Raw genomic sequence first — 22,827 nt, forward strand, 5'->3', positions numbered from 1 at the left:
TTAATTATGAATGCCAAACAGAGCAACTAATATAACAAAAAAACATTAAAAGTGTACAAATCAAATGATAGTTTCCTGTCCCCCCCCCTCAAAAACATACAAAAAGCTAATAAACTGTCCATTTATCAAATGTATGTTCCTAAAATGTCCTCTAATTCCGCAATAACCAATATAATTGACAGCATTTTATTTATGTGTTTATTTTATTTTCGTACTTACAGACATGTCCAAGTCAGTATTTTTATGTCATTTTTATTTTTCTTAAGTACAAGAGCTGTTTCAGTAGGTATCCATTCTGTACTTGTAGTTACTTTTACCACATTTGGACTTCGTTCACCATGACATCGTTGTGGAGCAATTGCTTGCATGGATTTTGTCATATTCTGCAAGTGATGACTCGTTTAATGTGCTGTGAAAAAAATTCTTCCTCATGTTCAACATGTCTGGACTATGAATTGGTCACTCTACCGGCTGCCACATTTTTTCGCGTTCTTGACTGCTTTTTCCCCTCCGCGGCTGCCGTATGTGCTTGTTGACAACAAACATGGCGACCTCAATGTCACTTGTGGGACTGGGACGTCTTTCTTTGATAAACGCGACTTCTAAAGCGTTCCTGAACCCCCTCAGGTAGATATGACCTAATTTGTGTGGTCCTTCGACATTCGTTTGGGCGGCCGTGGAGTGAATTTGGAACAAATGCGACTTTTAATAGATAGAGAACGAGAATGTAGCACGCAGACTGTGTGGCTAGCTTGCCACCGGTTAAAAGTATACTTCAGATACGTTTATGCCCTATTAAATAAAATATTGGCAATAAGTGGAAGGTAAACGTACGCATTAACAATTTTAAATGATTGTGTCAAGACTTAAAACATAATAAAATAAAAGACAATGTCCTAACGTCCTTTAACACTCGGCTATCCAGCTAGTAACTAGCCAATGCTACCTCAGCTGGAGTCGAAAACTACAGTTGTTCAACATTTCTTTGCGGGAGCTAAACATCTATTGAACATTTTTTGTCATGACTGGAAAAACAAAACAAAACTCCGTAAGTCTAGACTGGAAGGGAGAGTAGCCAAAATTTTTACTTAAGTAAGATAAGTAAGTTGTTACTAACAGAGGAGCTAACTACAATCTTGATGTATTCATCCAGGCAGTCTTATCCTTAATGGTACCCCACCAGTGGAATTCAGTACCGCAATCAATTAGTGAATCTCCACAATGCCAAGGAAATGGCTTGTTAACACCCGAAGATGTGAACAAAGATTGTGATATTATAGTATTTGTGCAATGTTTTAAAATGTAATGTATGCTAAAATTGATCGCCATATCATGTACAGCTCTATCTGTTGGGCATTTGGTACTCTTTTATCTAATTTATTCTAGGATGCCCAGTAACATCCGGCAAAGGGGCTGCCAATGAAAACTAGCCTTTGAGGTAGCAATTACATTCATTAAAATGTTAATTAATGTACACACAGTGGTAGATTGTTTGTGATCAGTTGAAAAGTTGTTTTCCATGTTGCGGGTTGAGCTAGTCAAAGCAGTAATTGATACAAAGCAGCAAGCTGACTGTAACAGAGTAAAAGTAGCATTTCAGCTGATTAAAAATACTTGGGCCGCAAAAACGAATCGATAAAAATCAAGTTGGCAACAAATTTAATTAACGATTTGTTGTGTTGCTCAATTATTGCGTCAGTCTCCTGACCGAGATTCTCACTCTATTGGAATGACATTAATACAATATAAATCCTCTTTCAAAGAGTAGGAAGAATATATGCTTGTGACGCATCATCGAATGATGTTTTTCAAATCCGTACAGTATCGGCACCGACACTACAAGAGGGCAAAGCGGAGGAGCGTCTTTGTGGTTGTTCAAAAGAATGACGCTGTGGATGCGCATTGCACATTGACAAAGAGCTACACAGTCGGTCCTCGTCGGACAGTTGACCACAGTTGACACGAAGCACGTCCTGTCATTAGGATGAGAGCCACACTCGGCCAGAAATTCACCAGACAGAAGTAATAGTTGGGGTGGGAGGGGGTTCCCACTTGGCCGCTTCATTTTCCGCGATAGTCTGACCTGCGTAATTGTCACTTTTGCCGCTTGTCATGTATTTTATGATTTGTTTTTCTCTGTGTGTAATGCATATCTAATGATTTTAGGTTTACAAGCACGTCCGCACAAAGGCTGGCAGAGGGAGCGGGACGAGACACGCAGCTTATCACAGTTGATGAGAAACTGGTAAGGACCTCTTTCCTTGTTACAACGTGACACACAAATTGATGCGTGTCTCATGCGCTGCTTTCCAACTACACAATGGTTTTATCAGAGGCCAGAACAATTACGCTTTTGTGGAAGAAAATGTTACAAACTCTTCCAGTCTGCCAAATTGACCCTGGAATCAGTCAAATTGGAAACTGTGTGAAATACTGGCAAGCACTATAATTATGATACAGTGATTTGTGCTGGCTGGCGACATGCTTAAGGTAAGGTGGAATAAAAAAATGACTATTACAAAATATTTAAACAACAAACAAACTGTGATTTCAATAATACTCATTACCTTAAACGCAGCAATCTTCTAATCCACCTACGAAAAGTGTTTTTTATTATTTTAATTGACTATTAATGAATGCAGACAACCAAAGGAGGGTAATATCATCTATCCATCCATCCATCTTCTATGTAGTGCTTGTCCTCATTAAGGTCACTGGGTAGCTGAAGCCTGGTCGCCAATCAATTGCTTCATAGAACCAAACAAGCATTCATACTTTTGGGCAATTTCTTGTCCACAGTCTGCATTGAACTTTTAATGTGTAAGCTTTTGGAATGTGGGATGAAGCAAACCAGGAGTACACCCACACAACCACAGAAGAACATCCAAATCCCTCACAAGAGACCATGAGCCAAGATCCAAACCCCAAACCTCAGAACTGATGTAGATGTAGATGTTCTAAACACTAGCACACTGTGCTGCTAATTTATGTGTACCTTACAGTTTATTTTGAACTTCAGAGGCTGCTTTGTGAATACACTGTAAATTAATACGGACCTAATGCAGCTTTTGTCTTATGATCCACTTTGTGCCTTCTATGTTGAACTTGCAGTCTTCACATTCCGATTCTTCTGAATTTATTACTCATGAACTTGCTCATATTTTTCAGCTTAATTTAATTTTGTAAAAACATCCCACACAATGAGTCTTTAGGGGGTTTGTTCATACTTTTCATATGAAGTAGCACAGTTTTTGAAACCCACACCAATAAAAGTGAAAACAAAAGCAGATTCTTTGAAATGCAGTGGAACCTCAAAAGCCACAAAAGACTTCTTCAGCTTAAGAGACCAGTTAGCTAATATTTTGCAATACCTGACACATAAGATGCAGACAAAAAGAAGCAAATATACTGGCAGTTATGTGAAGTATGTGGAGTCCAGTGCTGGGCGAAATTCAAGAATTTCAGATATCAATTCAATTCAATTCAATGGATGAATATGAATTTGAATATGAATGGCAGTAATGGGAAGTGAATTCAATGCAATTCAGACAAACTCATTCTCATCACATATTGGTGAGAATGAGACCGTGTATGTCACTAGTGTGCTTCAAACAAAACAGCCTTTTTAAAGGGTTCGATAAAGCAAGGAAATGTATGTAGGAAATGGTGAAAAAAGTGCTGTTCTACTATCATAATATAATTTTTTTTTAATACAATTACAATTTTTATTTTAAGACGTACTGGGCATAAAATTCGGCCTGAGAAATATTCGTAAATGGTGGGAGACAGATGAATCATATTCTTGGGTGGGGACAATGCCCGACAATTTAATTCAATTCAATTCTGATTTTCACCCGTATCCCACTGAGGGAGCAAACGTTTGCAAAGGGAGTGAATGTTGATTTCTCGTCAGGGTTTGTCTGATTTGTCCAAGGTTGCAATTTTTTCTAAACGTTCTCTAAACAGTAGTTAATGTTTTTTTCTTGTCACAAGGAAGTTTTTGAAAAAAAAAGAGACCAAAACAAACACTAAACTCTTTATTTCTCCGAACTATTGCTCTAAATGACAATATTTATATTTGGAATTGTTGTCATTTATTTATAGAATTTAAACAAATGGCTTACACAAACATGTACCGATAGAAAGCAAAATGAGAGAAACTGATCATTGGTGATCTATCAATGGTGTATATTTCCATTGTTTCTTAAAAAAAAAAATCGAATTGGTTTTGAACAAATCTGAGGTGGACAGTTGTCCGGGAGCAGATTGTGCTGGACCTTAAGAGTTTCTACTGTTAAAGCCATTAAAAGACAAGGGAGATAATAGATAATAAATAGTGAGTTTGGTAAGAATAAGGGAGTCTGTTGTGGGCTTGTTTTTGGGGTTTGCTGGGTTGGGGGTGGGGTGGGGTGGGGGGCTTGGTTCTGTGTGTGGGCAGCGTCAGTGTGCTTTTGTCCCGCACCAAAGCTGACCATACTGGCAGACAAACCTTTGGCTGGGTGGAGTGTCTGTCTCTGTCCTCTCAGTGGGGGCTACTGAGAGGAACAGCAGAGAGGAGAAAAAAAAAAAAGGGCCTCAAAAATGAGGAGGGGGCGGCGGTGAAAGAAAAGAAGCTTGGAAAAAGTTTGTGAGACACCCTGAGACTCGCGAAAAAAGACAGTGGCCACTTCAGTGTTGCCGGCCACAGAGGACCCTTTGTGGGCCGCTGTTACTGGCGACGGCGGGAAGAACTCCAACACTTGCTCAGACGGGCCCAAAAAGAGAGGCCCTCAGCTGTTTACAGTACCGCGGCCCCCCCGTCTCACATGGTAGAGGCTAATGGGAGCACTCTCCTTTTTGGCCATTCAGACTATGTCAGCACGCTAGTCGTTCATCCGGACGTCAATAAGTGCGAATTGCTTTCTGGTTAGACCAATCAAACAAAGGTCTCAGTCGGCCGAGAGGTTATGTCGGGTCTGCATGCGGCCTCCCTCCCGAGCAGCCCGAGGAGAAAGTGCTGTGTGGCGGTGCCAACGTTTCTGAATAACCTCATTTAGATGAGCTTGCATATTGGCCGCGGCCAAACGATCTTTTGATATAGCGCCAAAAAGTCTTGTCTGAATCTTTGGGTGACATTCAGTATCTTGCCCATCGATCCCATCTGTCCCAAACAAAACAATGCTTACAGGAACTTGCGTCCGCAGTTTGTGCATTGCTCATCTCCATTACAGATGGATTGGGAGGTTTGAGGAGTGGGGGGGGGGGGGGGTCTCCTGGAGCTCAGGATTTTGCTAGAGCTTAGAACGAAAACTGAGATGAATAAACCAATTATTTGCTGGATGTTGTAAGACTAGGAAGCTTATGTTGTTAGAGTATTAATAAAACAGAAAAGTCTGGTATTCCATATAAAGCAGATTTTAGTGTCGACTATACACACATCAGTGACATTCTTAAATGTTGCGGGGAAAAATATACCGTAAGGTTTATTGGATAGCAACTAGCATTTATTTGTTGCACCATACATTTTAAATGAACAAAAAATAATTCTTTTCTAGAAGCCATTCATATCTAGAGGAAACAAATTGAAATCATTTCCGTTTAAGTGAACGTCTATGCAGATGGACTAAACTTAATACTTAGCATATTGTGCAAGAATGTAAACGTTTGACATGTCTCTGAGCACATTGTCGAAAAAGCGCCTCAATTGAGACCCTGCCAAAAAGAAGGGATGAAAAAAAAAGCCCTGCGTGATGGAGCCCCAGTGCCCAGAGCTGTTCCCGAGACTGCCCATGCCGACCTGCTTTTGTTTGTAATTACTGTTTGATTAAGCATGCTGGGCAGCTCCCAGCGTCCGGCTGGCAGGCCACTGATACACAGCTTTACACGGAATGTCTGCGACCTCCCTCACTCGTGGCCCAGCCTTCTGCTTTGCTTTCTCACCCTTTTGGCATAGATAGTTTACACCGCTAGTCCCGGAAAGTACGTAAAAAAAAAAAAAAAGCGATAATCCAATGCCAATATGTCTGAGTATCTATGTTGAATTTAGCCAAGGGCAAGCGCGCTCCCTCTCGCCACATAAAGACAACACCATCATCTTAAAGTGCTTGTGAAGCCTTGTTATAGAGTTCTCTTAAGGCACTTCGGTTTTTACAAGGGAGAGGAGGCAGGTTATTGGTGAGCGGGGAATTGAGAGGGGAGGCAAAGAAAAAGACATATGCTGAAGCATGAAACTATTTGGCCCGTTGGATGCTTTAGCACGGTGAGTCTTCTAATTGGGAAAAATATTTACTTTCTTGTAGAGTCTTTGCTGGGCATCTAACGTCCCATCTGAGAAAAAAAAAAGATTTGTGGTTCAAACTCTGTGGGGTGTTCAGCCCTTAACTGAAATCAAAATGCAAAATGTCAGATTGTCAATCAAGGTGGTAGACACAGGGTACATTCATAAGCCCCTCACAATTGTTCCCGCTTCCTTTATAGTTGTGCGGCACCACCGCCATTGGAGCCAGCGGTAGAACTGCAATGTTCTCAGATAACGTCTAACTGAACTGATCTGATTGTGAGAAAACCGAACCACGTCTTTCTTGGCGCCAAGTCCGTGCCGTCTTGTTATGAAATACATGACAGCTCCAAGATGCGTCCAATTATCATCGTCCTAATTGTGTCACAACCAATCACGCTTTTGCTTGGTTCGTATGGCGTAGGGAAGTTTTGGACGGCGCAGTTATTACTTCTGCCAACGAGGCTATGTTCTCATCGGTGCGAGTTAGGCTGTCAGCAACTTCTCAAAAACCACCCAAAAGATGTAGTGGGTTGGTGGCTTATGTAACCTCATTGTTCTGAATTATGTACACCTTAAACCCTCTAATCAGGACCTGTATCAAACCTTCTGCCTTTACAAAGATGGAAGTGGGAACTACAAATAGAAAGGCCCTCAGTAGGGATTATGACTCATGAACACATTCATGTATTGCGCAAGAGCAACTCAGCCTCAAGTGATGGGGGTACTCTAGGGCAGTCGTTCTCCGCCGCAGTCCTCGAGTACCCTCATCCAGCCTGTTTTCCACGTCTCCCACAAGCGACACAGGTGTTTCAAGCGATCAGCTCACCAGCAAGCTTTGCATGAAGTCCGATAACGATCCTCAGCTTTGTTGGCTGGGGAGACATGCAAAACAGGCTGGATCGGGGTACTCGAGGAAGGCTTGAGAAGCAGTCCTCGAGGCGGACGGCCGTGGAAACTGTTCATTCGCCTCCTATGCATGTATATTCTTCCAGGTGGCATTGTAATTCCTCAGCCATGGCTAGAGCACAAACCTTGCACAAACCAAAAGTCCAGTTCTGTTTTGAATCATCCCCATTTCTGTACAACTTGGGTACATAACCATTCATTTATTTTTATTTTTATTTTTTTAATTTTTTTTCTGGAGAGTTCATTCGGTAATTTTATCGATTTGACATATCATCATTGCTCTCTTTTTTAAAATTTATTTTATTTTTTTTAAATTCTTATTTATTTTGTATGTGCGTGCGTGTGAGTGTGTGTGTATTCATTAGTTCACCTAAGACCTATAAAAAAATCCCATACCGTTCACCTAAACCGAACACTTCTAGCCAGAGTCGTGAGGCCGTCAGGAGACCCGAGGAAGGACCAAAGAAAGGAAAGTGACTTTACTTACTTACCCTCTGGTACATAACCATTCATAATGTACTTTTTATTAAGAATAGGAATAAAATGTTTGCCTTTTACCAGTGGGTTACCCCCACGTCATTTTGTGGAAATGATTACGTTGTTTTTGTCTGATCCTGCTACCTGGACAGTGGATACAGAGATAAAAATGAACAGGATAAATAATCAATCCAAACTGAGCATTAGTGGTTGGAGAAAGAGTCCCTTTGTTTCATTATCGAATTAATTAACTAATACCATTAGTTAGAGAGTAGAAATTAGTTAGGTTTCCATCCACCCATTTTTATTAGAATTTTCAAGAAATCCGAAAATAAAACCGAATGGAAACGCTTGTAATTCGAAAAAGGGCCCAAGATTTGCAAAAAAATTTTAACGCTGGGAGCTGGTGGATTTTGAAGCGTATCGAAAAAAAGAAAAATGCGAATTTGCGGATACATGTTTGTAGTCCCAACGCAATGTCGAGCGGTATGTTTGGAGAGACGACAAAACTGAAATCTTATTGGAATGAATTAAAGAAGCGAATATTTATGTTATTTTAGATGGAAAACAGCAAAGCAGCGCTACCGTTTATTAAGAACTACAAAAGCAAACTCATACGATGTCATCGCACGGCGCAGTCGCTTCCTGCTCGTCTTCTGGTGGATCACATCTCTATGGTGTATAGCGCCACCTACAGCGGCGGAGTCCCCTCGCAGTATTCGCAAAAGAAGAACAGATGGAATGTTTTGCGCATTTTCAGTAAATTTGCTTAAAAAATTCAAAACAATTGGATAGAAACCTGACCTGATTCTCACCATGGCATTAAAAGCTACTGTTACTCAAACAGTAAACTTGATGTCATACTAATAACACAACATAAAACTCAAATCAAATGTGTTTCTTTGCCCAGTGAAGAGGAATCACTATAAAACGCAAACCGCTCGCAGGCGGGCTATATTTAGCCCAAGCAGTTTTAAGTCTGCAGCACAGGGGTGTATATTCTCTACGGCTGTCTAGCCTCAGACACCGAGCACGTTCGCGACACCAGACCCAACCCCACCTCCCCATCCCCCCCCTCGCACCCACCCCAGACACAAACTCAAGTGTGTTTTGTCTGGTCGCCCTCTGGAAAGGCACGTGAAATAAAAAAATGTCAGCTGTGTCTGCGGATGTCGGATGTCTTTGAAGGGCGTCAGACAAGTGGCTTTATTATGCATCATCCACTAAATAGGACTTCATTCATTAACACTCTCTTCCGTAGAGACTAAAGCCTCTTAAGAGGAGTCCTCAGCTCTGTCAGTATTGAGCAATTTTATAGGCAGTTTCCAAGTCTTGTTGGCAGCTTGCATGCTACTTGTGTTTACTCCGAGGGACACAGTATGTTTATAATATAGACGCCGTCTGATTTCATGTGAAAACACGTCTTTTATCCCCCTCCTGGCTACTTGTTGTAGTTGTGCCACAAAACAAATGGACTGACTGAGTCGACTAATCCACCAAAGAGTTAACGTATCTCTGTTGAGATTTGTCGGGAGACTCCAGACTACAGACAGGCAGGATTAATGAGTGACAAATTCTAATAGCTGGTTCCATTTCAGATCGCCTTTCAGGTATTTTAGACTCATGAAGCTGTCATTCCAAACACATTTTCGTCGGGGCTTCAAGTGTGCTAACAACAATGTGTCAACAGTTATTCTTTATATTGATTGCAGTCCAGTGTTGGCAAATCAGTTGTTCTGGATCTGCGCTATTTTAGTAAAGATGGAGGCTTCAAAGTCATTTTGGCATAAACTGGCAACATCTGTCCCAAAAAACACACAAATCAAGCATGCATAGGATGCTGCTACACGGCAGACATGATAGCCAAAAAGGTCCATCCGGTCTTTTCCATCCTGATGGTATGCGTAATGTGAGATTCGAGATGACCCTCGCGCCAGCTGCTTCTTGTTCTCTTGGCCACGCCCACTCGCATACATGAGCAAGCAACCTGAGATTTGTTTCTACGTACAAATCCGTAATTGGCACACTTTTTACACTTCAAAGATGTTGCCAAGGTGGGAACCGGCGGAGGTTGTTGAGTGAGGGTCTGGGTCTGGGTGCTGCCTGGACACCGGGGCTGGGGGTGGGGTTAAGGGTGATGTGTTTGGGTTTTCAACACATGCTGACTCAACATGATTCAGCTCCGCTGACCCCCCGACCTCTCCGGGCTGCCGAGCTGCAGCTTTGCCGTACGGATGTTTGTGCTACGACAGTCTGACCGTATGACCGAGGTGTCATAGCTGTCATGGCGTCTGCTGCCGAGTGAGACATTTTGCCAAACAATCGGGGTCCATCGGTCAGTCATTCAATCAATTACTTTAGTTGTCATATTAGAATGAACTGAATTCCCTTATTTATAGGTAGCACAAATAATAGCAAATAATCTGACTCTAGAATAAGGAAAGTTGTACCACTTGAGGGCAAGTGTAAAAAGATGTAGAGCTGTCAAAATTAATCGACAAATAATCGATTATCAAAGTAATCGACAACTATTTTAATAATCGAGTAATCGTTTGGAGCCATTCTTTTTTTTATTTAAAATTTTCTAAATCCTCTGATTCCAGCATATAAACAGTAATTGTTCATTGATTTCTGTAGTTCTTCATGAAAGAAGACTGATTATCTTCTGTGTCTCAAAATAAGACATTTGCAAACATCTGTTTTGATGACTCCCAGCCATTTTTACTGATGCAATCCCCTTTCACTCCCGGCTGTTTCACTGGATTTTGACTGATATTGCAAGGCCCGCAGAATATTGTGTTCTATTGCTATAAAAACATGGAACATACCAAAAGAAAAAAATGTCTCTTCTTTCATCAGAAAAAAAGTATATTTCTATCTGTTTCTGTTTAGAAGCAATTAGCATTACAATACAGCAACATTTCCTCATTATTTACAAATCTATTTAAAATACTGGGGAAAAGAGCTCGTTGCAACATGGCCCCGGTTGATCTCTTATACTCTACTTCCACCTGCTGGCCGTTTTTGTAATCACTACCATTGCTTCAGCCGTTCTGTGCAGTTGAGAGGCTGCATCAAAGACTTATGTATGCTCGAGCATTAAAAAAACGTATAAATATGTCTTTGGGTCACTTGAAACATTTGAAATAGAATGTATTTATATGTTTTTGCAAGGAAATTAGTTAATAAGCAGAAATCAAGGAAAAAATGTTTTTTAATACACTTTAATGCAAAATTAAAATGAATCAGATTAGTTGATTAATTAATTGAATAATCGATAGATTAATCGATTCAAAAAAATATTCGATAGTGACAGCACTGAAAAGATGTAGCCACTTCTAAATGTAAAAATATTTACTGTATATACAGTAAGTGCTAAAGAAAAAGCAACCCAAAAAATAGTAGCTGAGGTCTACTATGCTAACGCTGTGCACGTCCACCTCTTGGCGTCGTCACGCGCAGATGATTTTCTAATAATTGAGCCGTCAAGGAGCAACACAAACAGATGTGAATTTTCTTTTTATGGTTTGTTTTAGGACTAAAATAATCCTCTTCTTCTCAATAGTCGCAAGGGGAGTATCAAGTGTTCGAGCGAGAAAAGCGGGGTTAAGCGAACAAACAGTAACGGCGCAGAGGACTCGCCGCTCCCAGATCTTGGCGACGATCCGCCAAAACTCCGTGAGGTCCTTCGGTATTAGCTGCTAGTCCTTATCCCCCACGAGTTTTCTACCTTCATCCAACTTGGCCGCTCGTGATCTCAGATGAATTGTCCAGTGCGTTTTCTTGGATGTCCTTAGTCAGAAATATTTTCAAGGCACTTTTATTTCCATTTACTTTCGCCACAAAAATCCTTAAAATGTCCCCTACTTTTTTTTCTTTTTTTTTTTTAAAAGTAGATCTGCAAATGAAATCAGCAAGCACGTTGAGAGCAGATATCACCGAGGAGGCAAAAGTAGGTTTGAATTTCCACTGTTGAAACTGTGGGAAATGCACTGCAGGAAATGTGAACAATCTTGTGTAAATCATTCAAACAATATGGACACGATGTTGGCTTGAAGAAAGTTTTGTGTCTGTCACACACGCACACACGGCTGCGCTTTTTTGATCCTCGCTAAGCATCCTTAGCTGTGCCTTGATAGTTTTTTTGGGAAACAACTCTAAAAAGTCTGACATTCATGGTCATTAATGGCAGATTGAACGTAACCAATGAGGATTAAAGGAGGGGAGGTCATCCAAGTGCAAAATAACAAAATGCTCCAGCGGACAGGAAGTCAGACTTAACTTGAAATGCCAAAATAGGGCCAAATATCTTTGATTTCATGGATACAAAAAATCTCACATTGTTATTGTGCTTCAACCTGCAGTTCAGAAATACATTCTTACAGCCTATCTCGGCAGCCATATTGTGCTTGTTATCATGTGCATGCGGTGTTTATGCAACCGCGCATGAGGGGTAGCGGCTTGCAGCATTGTGGCGGCCCCACCGCGACAAGCCCCCCGTGCTCTTTATTTGGCATGCGGCCCGGAGGTGTCACAAATACCGACACGCTTTCACGTGACGGAGACTTTAGCGCCCGCGCCCCCCCGCTCTTAAGCTCTGCATTCTGTCCGCGCAGCCAGGTATTGTCGGGCCCCGTGAAGGCCCTGTGAATAGTGTCAAACTTGATCGTTCTCATTTTTGCTTCCTGTACGTGGCAGAAGAAAAAAGTGCCCACCGTGCGGGTTTTTCCTTTTGTAAAGGCTCTTGCCTAGTCCTCCTGGGAACACAGCGCATTCCAGCCACAATCGTTCCCTTTGTGAATCCCCGGTATTGTGGCCCGCAGTCTGCCGGGGCCGATCACCTCGTGAGTGCTCGGTCTCATGTATGCAGGCATGGTCCAAGTCTAGACTGCTACTTGTGCTTACAGTGGACCCATAATGAGCTAAGTGTGTTTCCAGTGCTTTTGTTTTGACACATCCTACCGCCTTCATCAAGGACCTTTGAGTGAGATGTGATTCAAGCACCACTCAATCCGGATGAATCACTCACCGTACTACTTCTCTTACGTCTGGATGGTGAAATCGGAGTATCAAGTGTTCACACTAATGCTGCTGTACATAACATGTACTTCTTGTCGAGGGAATGTAAAGAAAAATGCATTCTTACTTTTCTGTGTCAAAACTTGGGCTGTCAAAATGTGTCGGTTTATTTGGAGTCATTTTTTAAATGCGCAATTAATGAACGGCCCTTACTTAGAAAGCCTGTACTGGGGGAATTCTAGCAGCAATGCAGCAGATACGTCCATGTCAAAATTTAACAGTAATACATTTACGGTAATAACAATCAAGTTGGGTCAAGTTGTATTTTACCATTTTTAAAATGTGCAGAATTTCACAAGTTACTTCATGTTAAAGATTCGGCAGCTCTTAATATGAAAAGGAAAATGCACTGAGCTGTCACCAATGTCTTACAAATGCAATTATGCCACCTGGTGGCAGAAAAATGACCAACACAACACAATATCACACAGTTTTTTTTTTTTTTTACAACACATCTTTTTAATTTTAAGTCAGTTTTATGAATTATGAAATTACTATCAATGATTAAAAGATGCAGCCATATTTCTATTAATTTATTTTTTCCTACTTCTATGTTAACAAGAGTATACAAATTTAGATTTTTTCTCCCCATTTATAACAGATATAAAATATGCAATTAATTGTGAGTTAACTATTGAAGTCATGCGATTAATTACGATTAAAAAGTTTAATCACCTGACCTGTAAATGGCAAAAATCAAACATTCTCACCGTAATGATGATGTTCAGTACATTCCCGATTGAGACGTATATGCTGTCAGGTTTAGTCAACCTAGAACATTTAATAAAAAATAGACAAGGAAGGAAGACAAGAGATTTAAATTATTTTTGCTCGTGAGGAGAACTGGGCACATTAAGCCAGGCCTCCTCTATTTATTTTTTTACGGGACGTTCTCTACACAGCCGTTGCTGCTCTAAAGGGGAGGGAGGGTACACACAGCAGAATAATACAGATGTGTCTTTTTCTTTGGCGCTCCAACAACAAAATGTTTTAGTCCTTATCTTGTGATAAGGGCCAGCTGCAGGAGCATGAGCCATGCTTTGCAATACTATAAGAGTAAATATGGGATAACTTGTGTACATTTATTCTAACATATGTTCAGCTAATTTCCCCCCCTATAGACTTAAACTGTGCAGCCTGGTACCAAATGACCAATGGATTACCGTATTTTTCAGGCAAAAAGTGCATTAAATCGCTCCAGAGTGTAAATATAATTTTTTGGGGAGGAAATTTATTTGAAATGTCCGATGTGAATGCTGAGAATCAAGTCATGGTTTGGTCTCCGCCCTTGGATCCTTCTGTCATCGGTCCGCATACAATTGCTACTTAAATCCAGCCGACGGCAACATGTTTGGGTTTCTTCAACAGCTTCCTACTTGCTAAAAAAAAAAAAAAAAAAGAAAGAAAAGGAAAACTTAGGCGTCTTAATTTAGTTGCACTCTCACACTGTCTTGGCTGTTCTTGTGTCATCAGCCATTCGCCGCTCTCCCTTCGGGTGAAGAGAACATGTTTTTCTCTTCTCGGCGACACGCAGGAATTGTTAAGGTTAAGTAGATGGGGCAGACGGAAATAATTACCAAGCACTTGTGAATTCTTCTCCCCCTTTTTGTCCCTCCTTTCCTCTTCACAATCCTTTCAATGTGCAGATCTTGTTTATGATTACATTGAGTCGCAGCACGGCCAAAGATGTTTAGTAGTTTCGTAGTTGGACCTGTCATTTACAATAGCATTGGAAGCTCTTTTGCCGCAGCATAGACGGGCTTTTGTGTGTGGAGTTCATGCAAAGCGACCCCCGCCACCCTCCCTTCCTCCTCTCTACAAATCAAGCGGCGGATGGCAGACAATGATGAAAATTTGATTCTTTGAAGTTGTAATGGCCATTGAAACGTGTAAAATTCTTCAATTGAATGGGAAGGCCTCAGTCTTGGGTGGCTGCTGCCGGCGCGATGGGAGGTTCGTCTGGGGTTTGTCGCCCGCTTCACATCGCTTGTTTGCTAATTCGGGCAAGAATTGGACCTGATCTTTGATATAGCTTGAAGGGCCACCAGTTGCTCCGGAAAATACATCATCACCAACCCCCCCCTAACTATTCCATCTTCTTGTCACAGTGGCCTACTTTCTCTTGGTGTGAAATTGGGCTTGCCATGTCACTATCGAATCATTTTAGAATCGAGTATTCCATCGATGAATCAAATAGTTTATATGGAGTGAGATTTGCCTGGTCTGCCGTCAGACGAATAAAACGCTGGGGGAAACTCTGCACTAGCTTTGAATGATTATGCAGATTAACTCTTTGACTGCCAAAAACGTTAAATAACGTTTATTAAAACCCTAGGGAGGAGTGCCAAAGACGTTAAAAGACGTTTGTTTCAAAACAGAGGTGAAACTAACCATTTTTTATTGTTGATTACTGAAAAACGGAATAAGGTAGAAACAAACTTTTTTTTCTGATGAAAGATGAGAGCCCAATCTTTCATTTGGTAGTACGTGTACTTCCATAGTCCAAACACATTATTTTCTGTGGACCTTGAAAGATCAGTCAAAATGCTTAAATCGGCTGGCACACACGGCATCCCTTTTCTGAAAACGTCTGGCAGTCAAAGAGTTAATTAAAAAAAGAAGAAAAAAAGGGTTCTTTCTTAATTTCATAATCAATTAGTTGTCGTTTTCATCCATTAAGTTTGACACCTCTAGAGTAAATATATCACCACAATCATGAACCCCCCCCCCCAAAAAAAATAGTTCTGTTAACTTTAAGTTCCAAAATGAGTAATAATAATATTGGCAGAGGTGGCAAATCAAGGTCTAGAAAGTAAAAAAAAAAACTTGCCACAGTTTGGCATTAGCCGCAGGTGCTAGCTAGATAACTCCCTAGCTAGCTCCATGATGCTTGTGTTACCTGCTAGGGAGCTAGCTAGCTAGGTCCAGAAAGTAAAAACCCTGCCATAGTTTGCCTTAAGCCCCTGATGCTAGTTAGCTAGGGAGCTAGGAAGCAAACTGTGGCAGCTAGGGAGCTAGCTAGCTAGCATCAGGCACTAAAGCCAAACTGTAAACGAGCACCATGGCGCTAACTAGCTCGTTTACCTGCTAGGGAGATAGCTAGCTAGGTCCAGAAAGTAAAACCCCTGCCACAGTTTGGCTTTAGCCCCTGATGCTAGCTAGCTAGGGAGCAAACTGTGGCAGCTAGTGAGCTAGCTAGCTAGCTAGCATCAGGGGCTAAAGCAAACTGTGGCAGGTAAACGAGCACCATGGAGCTAGCTAGCTCGTTTACCAGCTAGGGAGATAGCTAGCTAGGTCCAGAAAGTAAAACCCCTGCCACAGTTTGGCTTTAGCCCCTGATGCTAGCTAGCTAGGGAGCAAACTGTGGCAGCTGGTGAGCTAGCTAGCTAGTGTTAGATATTATTAACATTTTTAATACTTCATTTCATATATTAACCATTGTTATACATTGTTAACATTTTAACATCTTTATATTAACCTTGTCGAAATGTTTTGTGGACGTGGATAGCAAGTAGTGTTGAACTCAGTATAATTTGACCTTAAGCTGGGACATATTATTTGGTCTAGAAGTTCCTTCTCTGTGGGAAAACACATTTGGTCCTTGAGAACAGAATCTGTTTCGAACACGCACCCCTGACTCTGTTTTCGCCATCGCTCATGGAAAAGTACCCAGAGAGTATGTTTTGTCTACAAATGAAAGAGAGGCGGTCGGTTTTAACTATAAGAAGCCATTTTACACGCGGAAGGGGCACATTCGGCGCTCTGAATTCCACCTGTTAAGTGATGAATTGGAGACTGTCACGATGTCCAGAGATCTCTGTCAAATAAAATCATTTTTGCAAAGGTGTTTTTTCTTACATTAAATCTGTCTTCAACTTTTGGAACACGCAAAGAGGACAGATATTTTTTATTCCTCTTCACTAGCTAGCTAGCATCCGGGGCTAAAGCAAACTGTGGCAGGTAAACGAACACCATGGAGCTAGCTAGCTCGTTTACCTGCTAGGGAGATAGCTAGCTAGGTCCAGAAAGTAAAACCCAGTGCAGCTAGGGAGATAACTGTGGCAGCTGGTGAGCTAGCTAGCTAGCATCAGGCGCTAAAGCCAAACTGTGGCAGGGTTTTTACTTTCTGGACCTGGATTTTCCACCTCTGGATTTTGGTGAAAAGGGTCTAACCGGGACTCGGGTCACTGGCCCTTTGGAGAGGCACTGTAGGCTTTTGTCTTGTGTTTAAAAGAACTGAAGGCAACTTGAGTTTCTGGACAGCTGTGGGAAAGATATATCTTTATGAAATGTTGACATTAACGTTACCTTTAAATATATGTTCAAAACAATAAAACATTTTTAGTGTATAGCATAAAAGTGGACATACATATTTGCTGATGCATGCAAAGCCTGCATGATTTACAAGGTAGCTTCTGCTCTCTTCTATGATTCTGGCATGGAAAGTACATTGGCGTTTTTTGGAGCACCTGCAAGTCAACCTTCTCGCATGAACCTCCCCTCCTCCTCGCAAATCTTTTTATGTTCACATGTTGAGGGGGGGAAAAGACATCATTTAACAAATCGAATTGAAAATCCTGGAAGAGCGCAGTTTAGCCGATTGCCAAAATAACGTAGCATCTGCAGCAGATGTTCACCTCAAGTCACCTTATCAACTGCGTGTGACGACATGCTTATTTTGCCGCTCCTATGTGTGCTCCCAGGACATCACTCCTGTGACAGGGGTGCCGGAGGAGCACGTGAAAACACGCAAAGTTCACATCTTCGTGCCCGCCAAAACCGCCATGCAGTCGGGAGTGAACAGCACCAAGAAGTGGAAGATGGACTTTGACACCAGGGAACGTTGGGAGAACCCGCTGATGGGCTGGGCCTCAACGTACGAAAGCGCTCTTCAAATGTGTTTTACGTACAAGGTTCTTGATTGACTTTTCATTTTTTGTTTCGCAGTGCTGATCCCTTATCCAACATGTTGCTGTCTTTCTCCTCCAAGGAAGACGCCATTGCTTTTGCGGAGAAAAACGGTAATTATGTTTCAGAACTTTTAAGCGGTGTGTCCTGGTTTGGTTTAGTTCAGTCCACTAGGCATTTCTATGGGCATTGCTACTGCAAAGGACCCGGAAATGTTACCATATGATACCAATTGTCTGTCGCACTTAATGGGAAGAGAGAGCTATGGAAGGAAACGGGTTTGTTCATTCACGATTAAGTCGACTATTCTGATTATTGGCCAGGCTGATTATCGGCGCCGGTATTTGGCATTTTGATGAATATTGGCAATTTGCCATTGGGCTTTTTTCCCAAATATGAATGCCAATAAAGCTGGTATCTCACTTAGCGGCGAATGCTTACAAACGTAATGAATTTGGGGTTTTTGTCTGGGTTTGTAAAGTGTTGCGAAAAGTTGTAAAGATGTTCACAGTACTTGTGATTTTTTTACTGTCTGTGAACATCTTTTGAGAATTATTACGAACCCATTCACTAGAATTGCTACATTCCCAAGCAATCATAACTCAGTCAGATATTAATGTGAGAGATCCATTTTAAACGGCGTTCAATTCGGGGAACTTCATTTATTTCTTAAAAAATTCGCTTAACTTTATAAGAGCTTCTGCTGACACTGGGAACAGTTCAGTACTGTTGAAGATTGGTAAAATATCTTCACTGTAGAAACTTTAGGGAGCTATTTACTTGTTTATTTTTTTTTAATTTTGCTTCACATATTTTAAACCTAGAAGCTCCCTGCACTTTTTGTTAGAATTTTAAAACAAAGCTGTATATTCTCTGCTTAAAATTAAATAAAAACATGCACAACACAATCGCATTTTAACAAAGTTAAGTTTTAAAAATTTTGATGGTAATATTTTCTCTCTTACTGTAAATTAATATCGGCTCCAAATATTGGTTATTGGCCTCTTTGATTACTAATAATCGGTATCGGCCCTGGTCTATTACTACTATTCTGTCTTGATTATCTCTTCTGTCTTTAATTCATGGATGAGAGAGAATGTCGCAATATTTCAATTGATACTCATTGTGTATTCTTTTGGAAACAAGATATTTTCATAAAAAATAAGTTATCAGCTATAGAAAGTTAATTAATACTTGTAGATGTTGTTATATAATGTGTAAATATGCAAGCCGATGTTGCTCCCTACCATACTACACTCTAAAAAGAGTTGTGTCAAAAATAACCCAACTACGTGTCAAAAATGGACCCATCATCTACTTGGGTCGATCTGACCCAACTTTGAGTAAAAAAAGAAAAAAAAAAGTGTCTTTCAGAGTAAAACAACTCATAAATGAATATTGGTCAGATCCTTTACTTGGGTCTAAAAATGGGGTCATTTTATATAAAACAACCCAGAAAGTTGGGTCAAATTGACCGATGAGTAGATCGGTCCATTTTTGATCCTTATAGGATCAAACGCCCTCCATCATAGTGAAGACTGGTTGACTTTTTGAGTTAAATACAAAGTTTCTACTCAAATAGCACTGACGATCACACGGACGGCTTGAAATATACATTCACAGATAAAGATGGTGGCATGCAACTTGAAATAATCGCGTCCAAAGTGTGAGCGAGCGGATTGAAACGTGCCGATGTCCGTCCCGTGAGCACATGTGGAAAAAGTTTGTTGAAAAGACGGCCGTCCTGTGTTTACGACCGGGTGACAACAGCCAGCTCGCCGACGTCCACCCGACGCCTTCGCCGCGGTTGGAAGCGCTCCAAGGCGAACATACGCCACGCCCATCACTCACGCTGCTGTTTGCCCTCCAGGTTGGAGCTACCACATCACCGACAAACGGAGCCCAAATCCTCGCGTCAAATCCTACGGAGCCAACTTCTCTTGGGATAAGAGAACCAGAAGGTCCGCTAAGTAAACCCGTCTGGGCGTCTGTTAGTCGCCGTGACCTCCCCCGTTGTCCCTCCCGCCCGCGGCTGGGCCGACTTGTACAATTACTGTCAATAAAAACGACATCACACGTTGAAACCAAAACCTTGCCGTCGTTATGGCTTTTCATTTTTCAAACATTCACCTCATTAGCGACTTCCTAATAATTCGCACTTGATTCATGAAGTGTGAGGAGGCTGAAGAGGAACAGATTCGATTAGTACAATCGCAACCTGTTTAAACGATGGGATAAATATATGTGTTGGCTAAACCGGCTGTGTTTTTCTGGCCGACGTATTGTTTCCATCTGCCTTTGGAGTTTTCTTTCCACAGATGACGGTTCCGCCCGCAAGACAACATGGTGAGTTCTTCACACGCTTTATTCCAAAAAGTAGCCTTTTGCATTGTCAATTCTTTGCATGACAGACAATACAATTGTCAGTCAAATCCATGTCGCTAAAATCGCGCCTGTGGTCTTTAGGCAACACATCAAACCTCTAAATGGACTTGACAGTGGGAAAGAGGAACGGTCTCGACTCGCAACTGTGTTCGTCATGTGACCCGAGAAGGCAAACTGATGTGCTTTTCATTTGTTTTATATTTATGGCCGACAAGTGTTAGTCATACAGATTATTATTATTTTTTAATAAATACCGACCGGTAAGACTGCGTTAGCATAAGTAAGTGATTGACTGACTTGGGTTCCAATTAGTGCTGTCAGAGTTAACTTATTGATTAATCACAGAAAAATATCGCATTAATCATGTTTTAACACAGATTAATCGTACTATTAATTTTGACCGCAGATGATCCTTTATCTTGAACAGCGGATGGTTACGCTAAAGGTAGCACAGGTTGTTTGAGCAATAAACATACATACGTGGATTCAAGTATAGCATTTAATACATTTTTGCCGTATAACATTCAGAATATTTCTTCATGTCAAACTATTGGGATCATTTGTTTTTCATTTTAAATAATGCAAGTAATTAACTGATTAAGGGGAAATTAACACCAAAAATGTTGAATAAAAAGCGTTTTTAATTAAGTGATTAAGCGTGATTCATTAAAATTCAAAAAATGGGATTAATTTGATTTAAAAAAAATTCAATCATTTGACAGCTCTAGAAGGAATGGCCCTCTCCCCCCAAAAAAAAAAAACTTCTGGGAACCAATCCTGTATAGGTATATTGTATTTGAATATATATATATATATATATATATATATATATATATATATATATATATATATATATATAAATAAATAAATAAATAAATAAATAAAGTAGGAAAAAATTAAAATATAGGCCGTTAGGTGACCAGCTGTTTTAAGTAACATTTTTAACATGCTTAACTGTCGTACAAGAGTCAACATAATGTTAATCAGTAGTATGAGTTCAGTTCCTACTGTAATGATGTAGCCCACAAACAATGGCACAAGATACCGCACGTTTTGAGGGAGGCCACAAACGGAGCGCCTTCTGGTAAACAAATGAACATTGAATTCACTGGCAAGCGCCCTGATGGACATTCCTGCAGTCAGCAAGCCAAACGCTCACTACCTCAAAACGGGCGACGTTTGTGCCATTGCGCTCGTAAAATGGCAGCCTAAGGCACACCTGTGCAAAAATCATGCGTCGGAACCAGCGTTTTGGTAGACCTGTGAAATGGAGGGATTATCTTGGCAAAGGAGAAATGCACACTTTTATATACATGGAACATGTCAGCTCATAAAACAATGGGATTTATATATTTCAGTGTCGATCATTGCATGTTGTTTGTAACCGCGTTATTTCCCGAGACCATTTTAAATGAGCGACATGGCTCAAAGTTGAACTTGAGTGGCTTTTTTTGTTATTCACGCCACAAACTGCCTCACACGTTCTGTTTATACCAAGCATACATATACAGTGGCACGCCACATACCCACGGACCACTAACAAAAACCGTAGCATTTCCGCGGCGATGTGAACGAGCGGCGAAGGGTTTGAAAGAGGGGCTTCACATTTGGCGGCGGACTCGCTCCCGGAGCTTGTTTGCGGCCTTTGTGTTCAGTAAACAGTGGTGTTACTCTGCCGCCCGGTCCCACTCTGCGTGACTGCACTGACGTTCGCATACCAGCCGTGGGTGCCTAATTGGTATAAGCCTTCGTTAATTAACGCACTGCGTTGCAAATCTTTCACAGCCTTGTGCTCGCTATTTATGTTGTTCTGTCGCCGGGCGCATCAAAGGCACCGATCTGATATGAGTGTAATGGTCCGGTGGAGTCGGCGGGCCGTGAATGATGGCAATGTGTTGCTGTTAGCCTTTTGAAATGCACTCGGTGAGAAGCGGCGCAGGGGGAAAGAAGAAGAAGAAGAAGAAAGAAAAAAAAAAAACGCTCTTCGTAAAAGTTGAAAGCATTATAAGTGCACGAATGTATGCGCAATGAGAGCGGGGATTGTACAACATCCTCATTATGACCGGCTGCTGTTCGACAGCAGATTCAATGTGCACTCGAGGCAGAAATGGAATTTGGTATAGTGGACTCATTAGAACACAAACATTTGAAGGAAAATGGCCGTCGTCAAAATGGCAAACATGGCAAATGTGCACTGCATATACTTGAGTAAGATTTAAGTTAATCTGTTAAAATATATATTTACTTACTTACTTAAATTTACTTTATTTACAGAATTATTATTTACAATTTATATATATCTATATTTTTATAGGAGTAGCTAAATTGACGTGTTGAATCTGCGGTTCTCATTCACTAGCATTCACTAAAAGTTTGTCAGCTCCTGATTGGTTAGTGTTGGTCAGCTGATGAGTTGTCAGGAAGTGTTGCCGCTGTAGCTGCGTGTGTGACTAGTAAACAGCGTTGTTCCAGAAGAAATCCGTCTCCATCCTGCTTTCTCATCTTATGAAGAGTGTTCCATTTAACCGACAACGAACCCCAAAAGACTGCGGTCAAAGTTCAGGGCTCAACTTCTGTAAAAAAGAAGACTCAGAAATATACATGGATACGGAAAAATGTGTTATTACCCAATGAAATCAAGGTTAAACTTTTTGGCCTTTCTCTAAAAACTTGATCTGAAAAAATCTGCGAGAAAGACAAAAGATTTTTTGGGGGAAAATACTTTATTTAGGATTATTCACAGGCACTTAAAATGATAAAAGTGTTTTTTGCTGTCTGCAGTGGGCCATTTGCTAATATTGACACATCCAAAC

General features: G+C 41.0%; 1 protein-coding gene across 1 annotated transcript; it reads left to right on the forward strand.

Moving 5' to 3' along the window:
• Positions 1 to 468: 468 nt before the first annotated feature.
• On the forward strand, positions 469 to 19,719 carry ndufs4 (NADH:ubiquinone oxidoreductase subunit S4). Its single transcript, XM_077561725.1, has 5 exons — positions 469 to 627; positions 2,167 to 2,245; positions 17,425 to 17,597; positions 17,669 to 17,742; positions 19,500 to 19,719. The coding sequence occupies exons 1-5, from the start codon at positions 524 to 526 to the stop codon at positions 19,601 to 19,603; spliced, it is 534 nt and encodes a 177-aa protein (XP_077417851.1). The 5' UTR covers positions 469 to 523; the 3' UTR covers positions 19,604 to 19,719.
• The last annotated feature ends 3,108 nt before the right edge of the window (positions 19,720 to 22,827 follow it).

Source organism: Vanacampus margaritifer, chromosome 3 (genome assembly GCF_051991255.1).
Source record: "Vanacampus margaritifer isolate UIUO_Vmar chromosome 3, RoL_Vmar_1.0, whole genome shotgun sequence".
Taxonomy (NCBI): Eukaryota; Metazoa; Chordata; class Actinopteri; order Syngnathiformes; family Syngnathidae; genus Vanacampus; species Vanacampus margaritifer.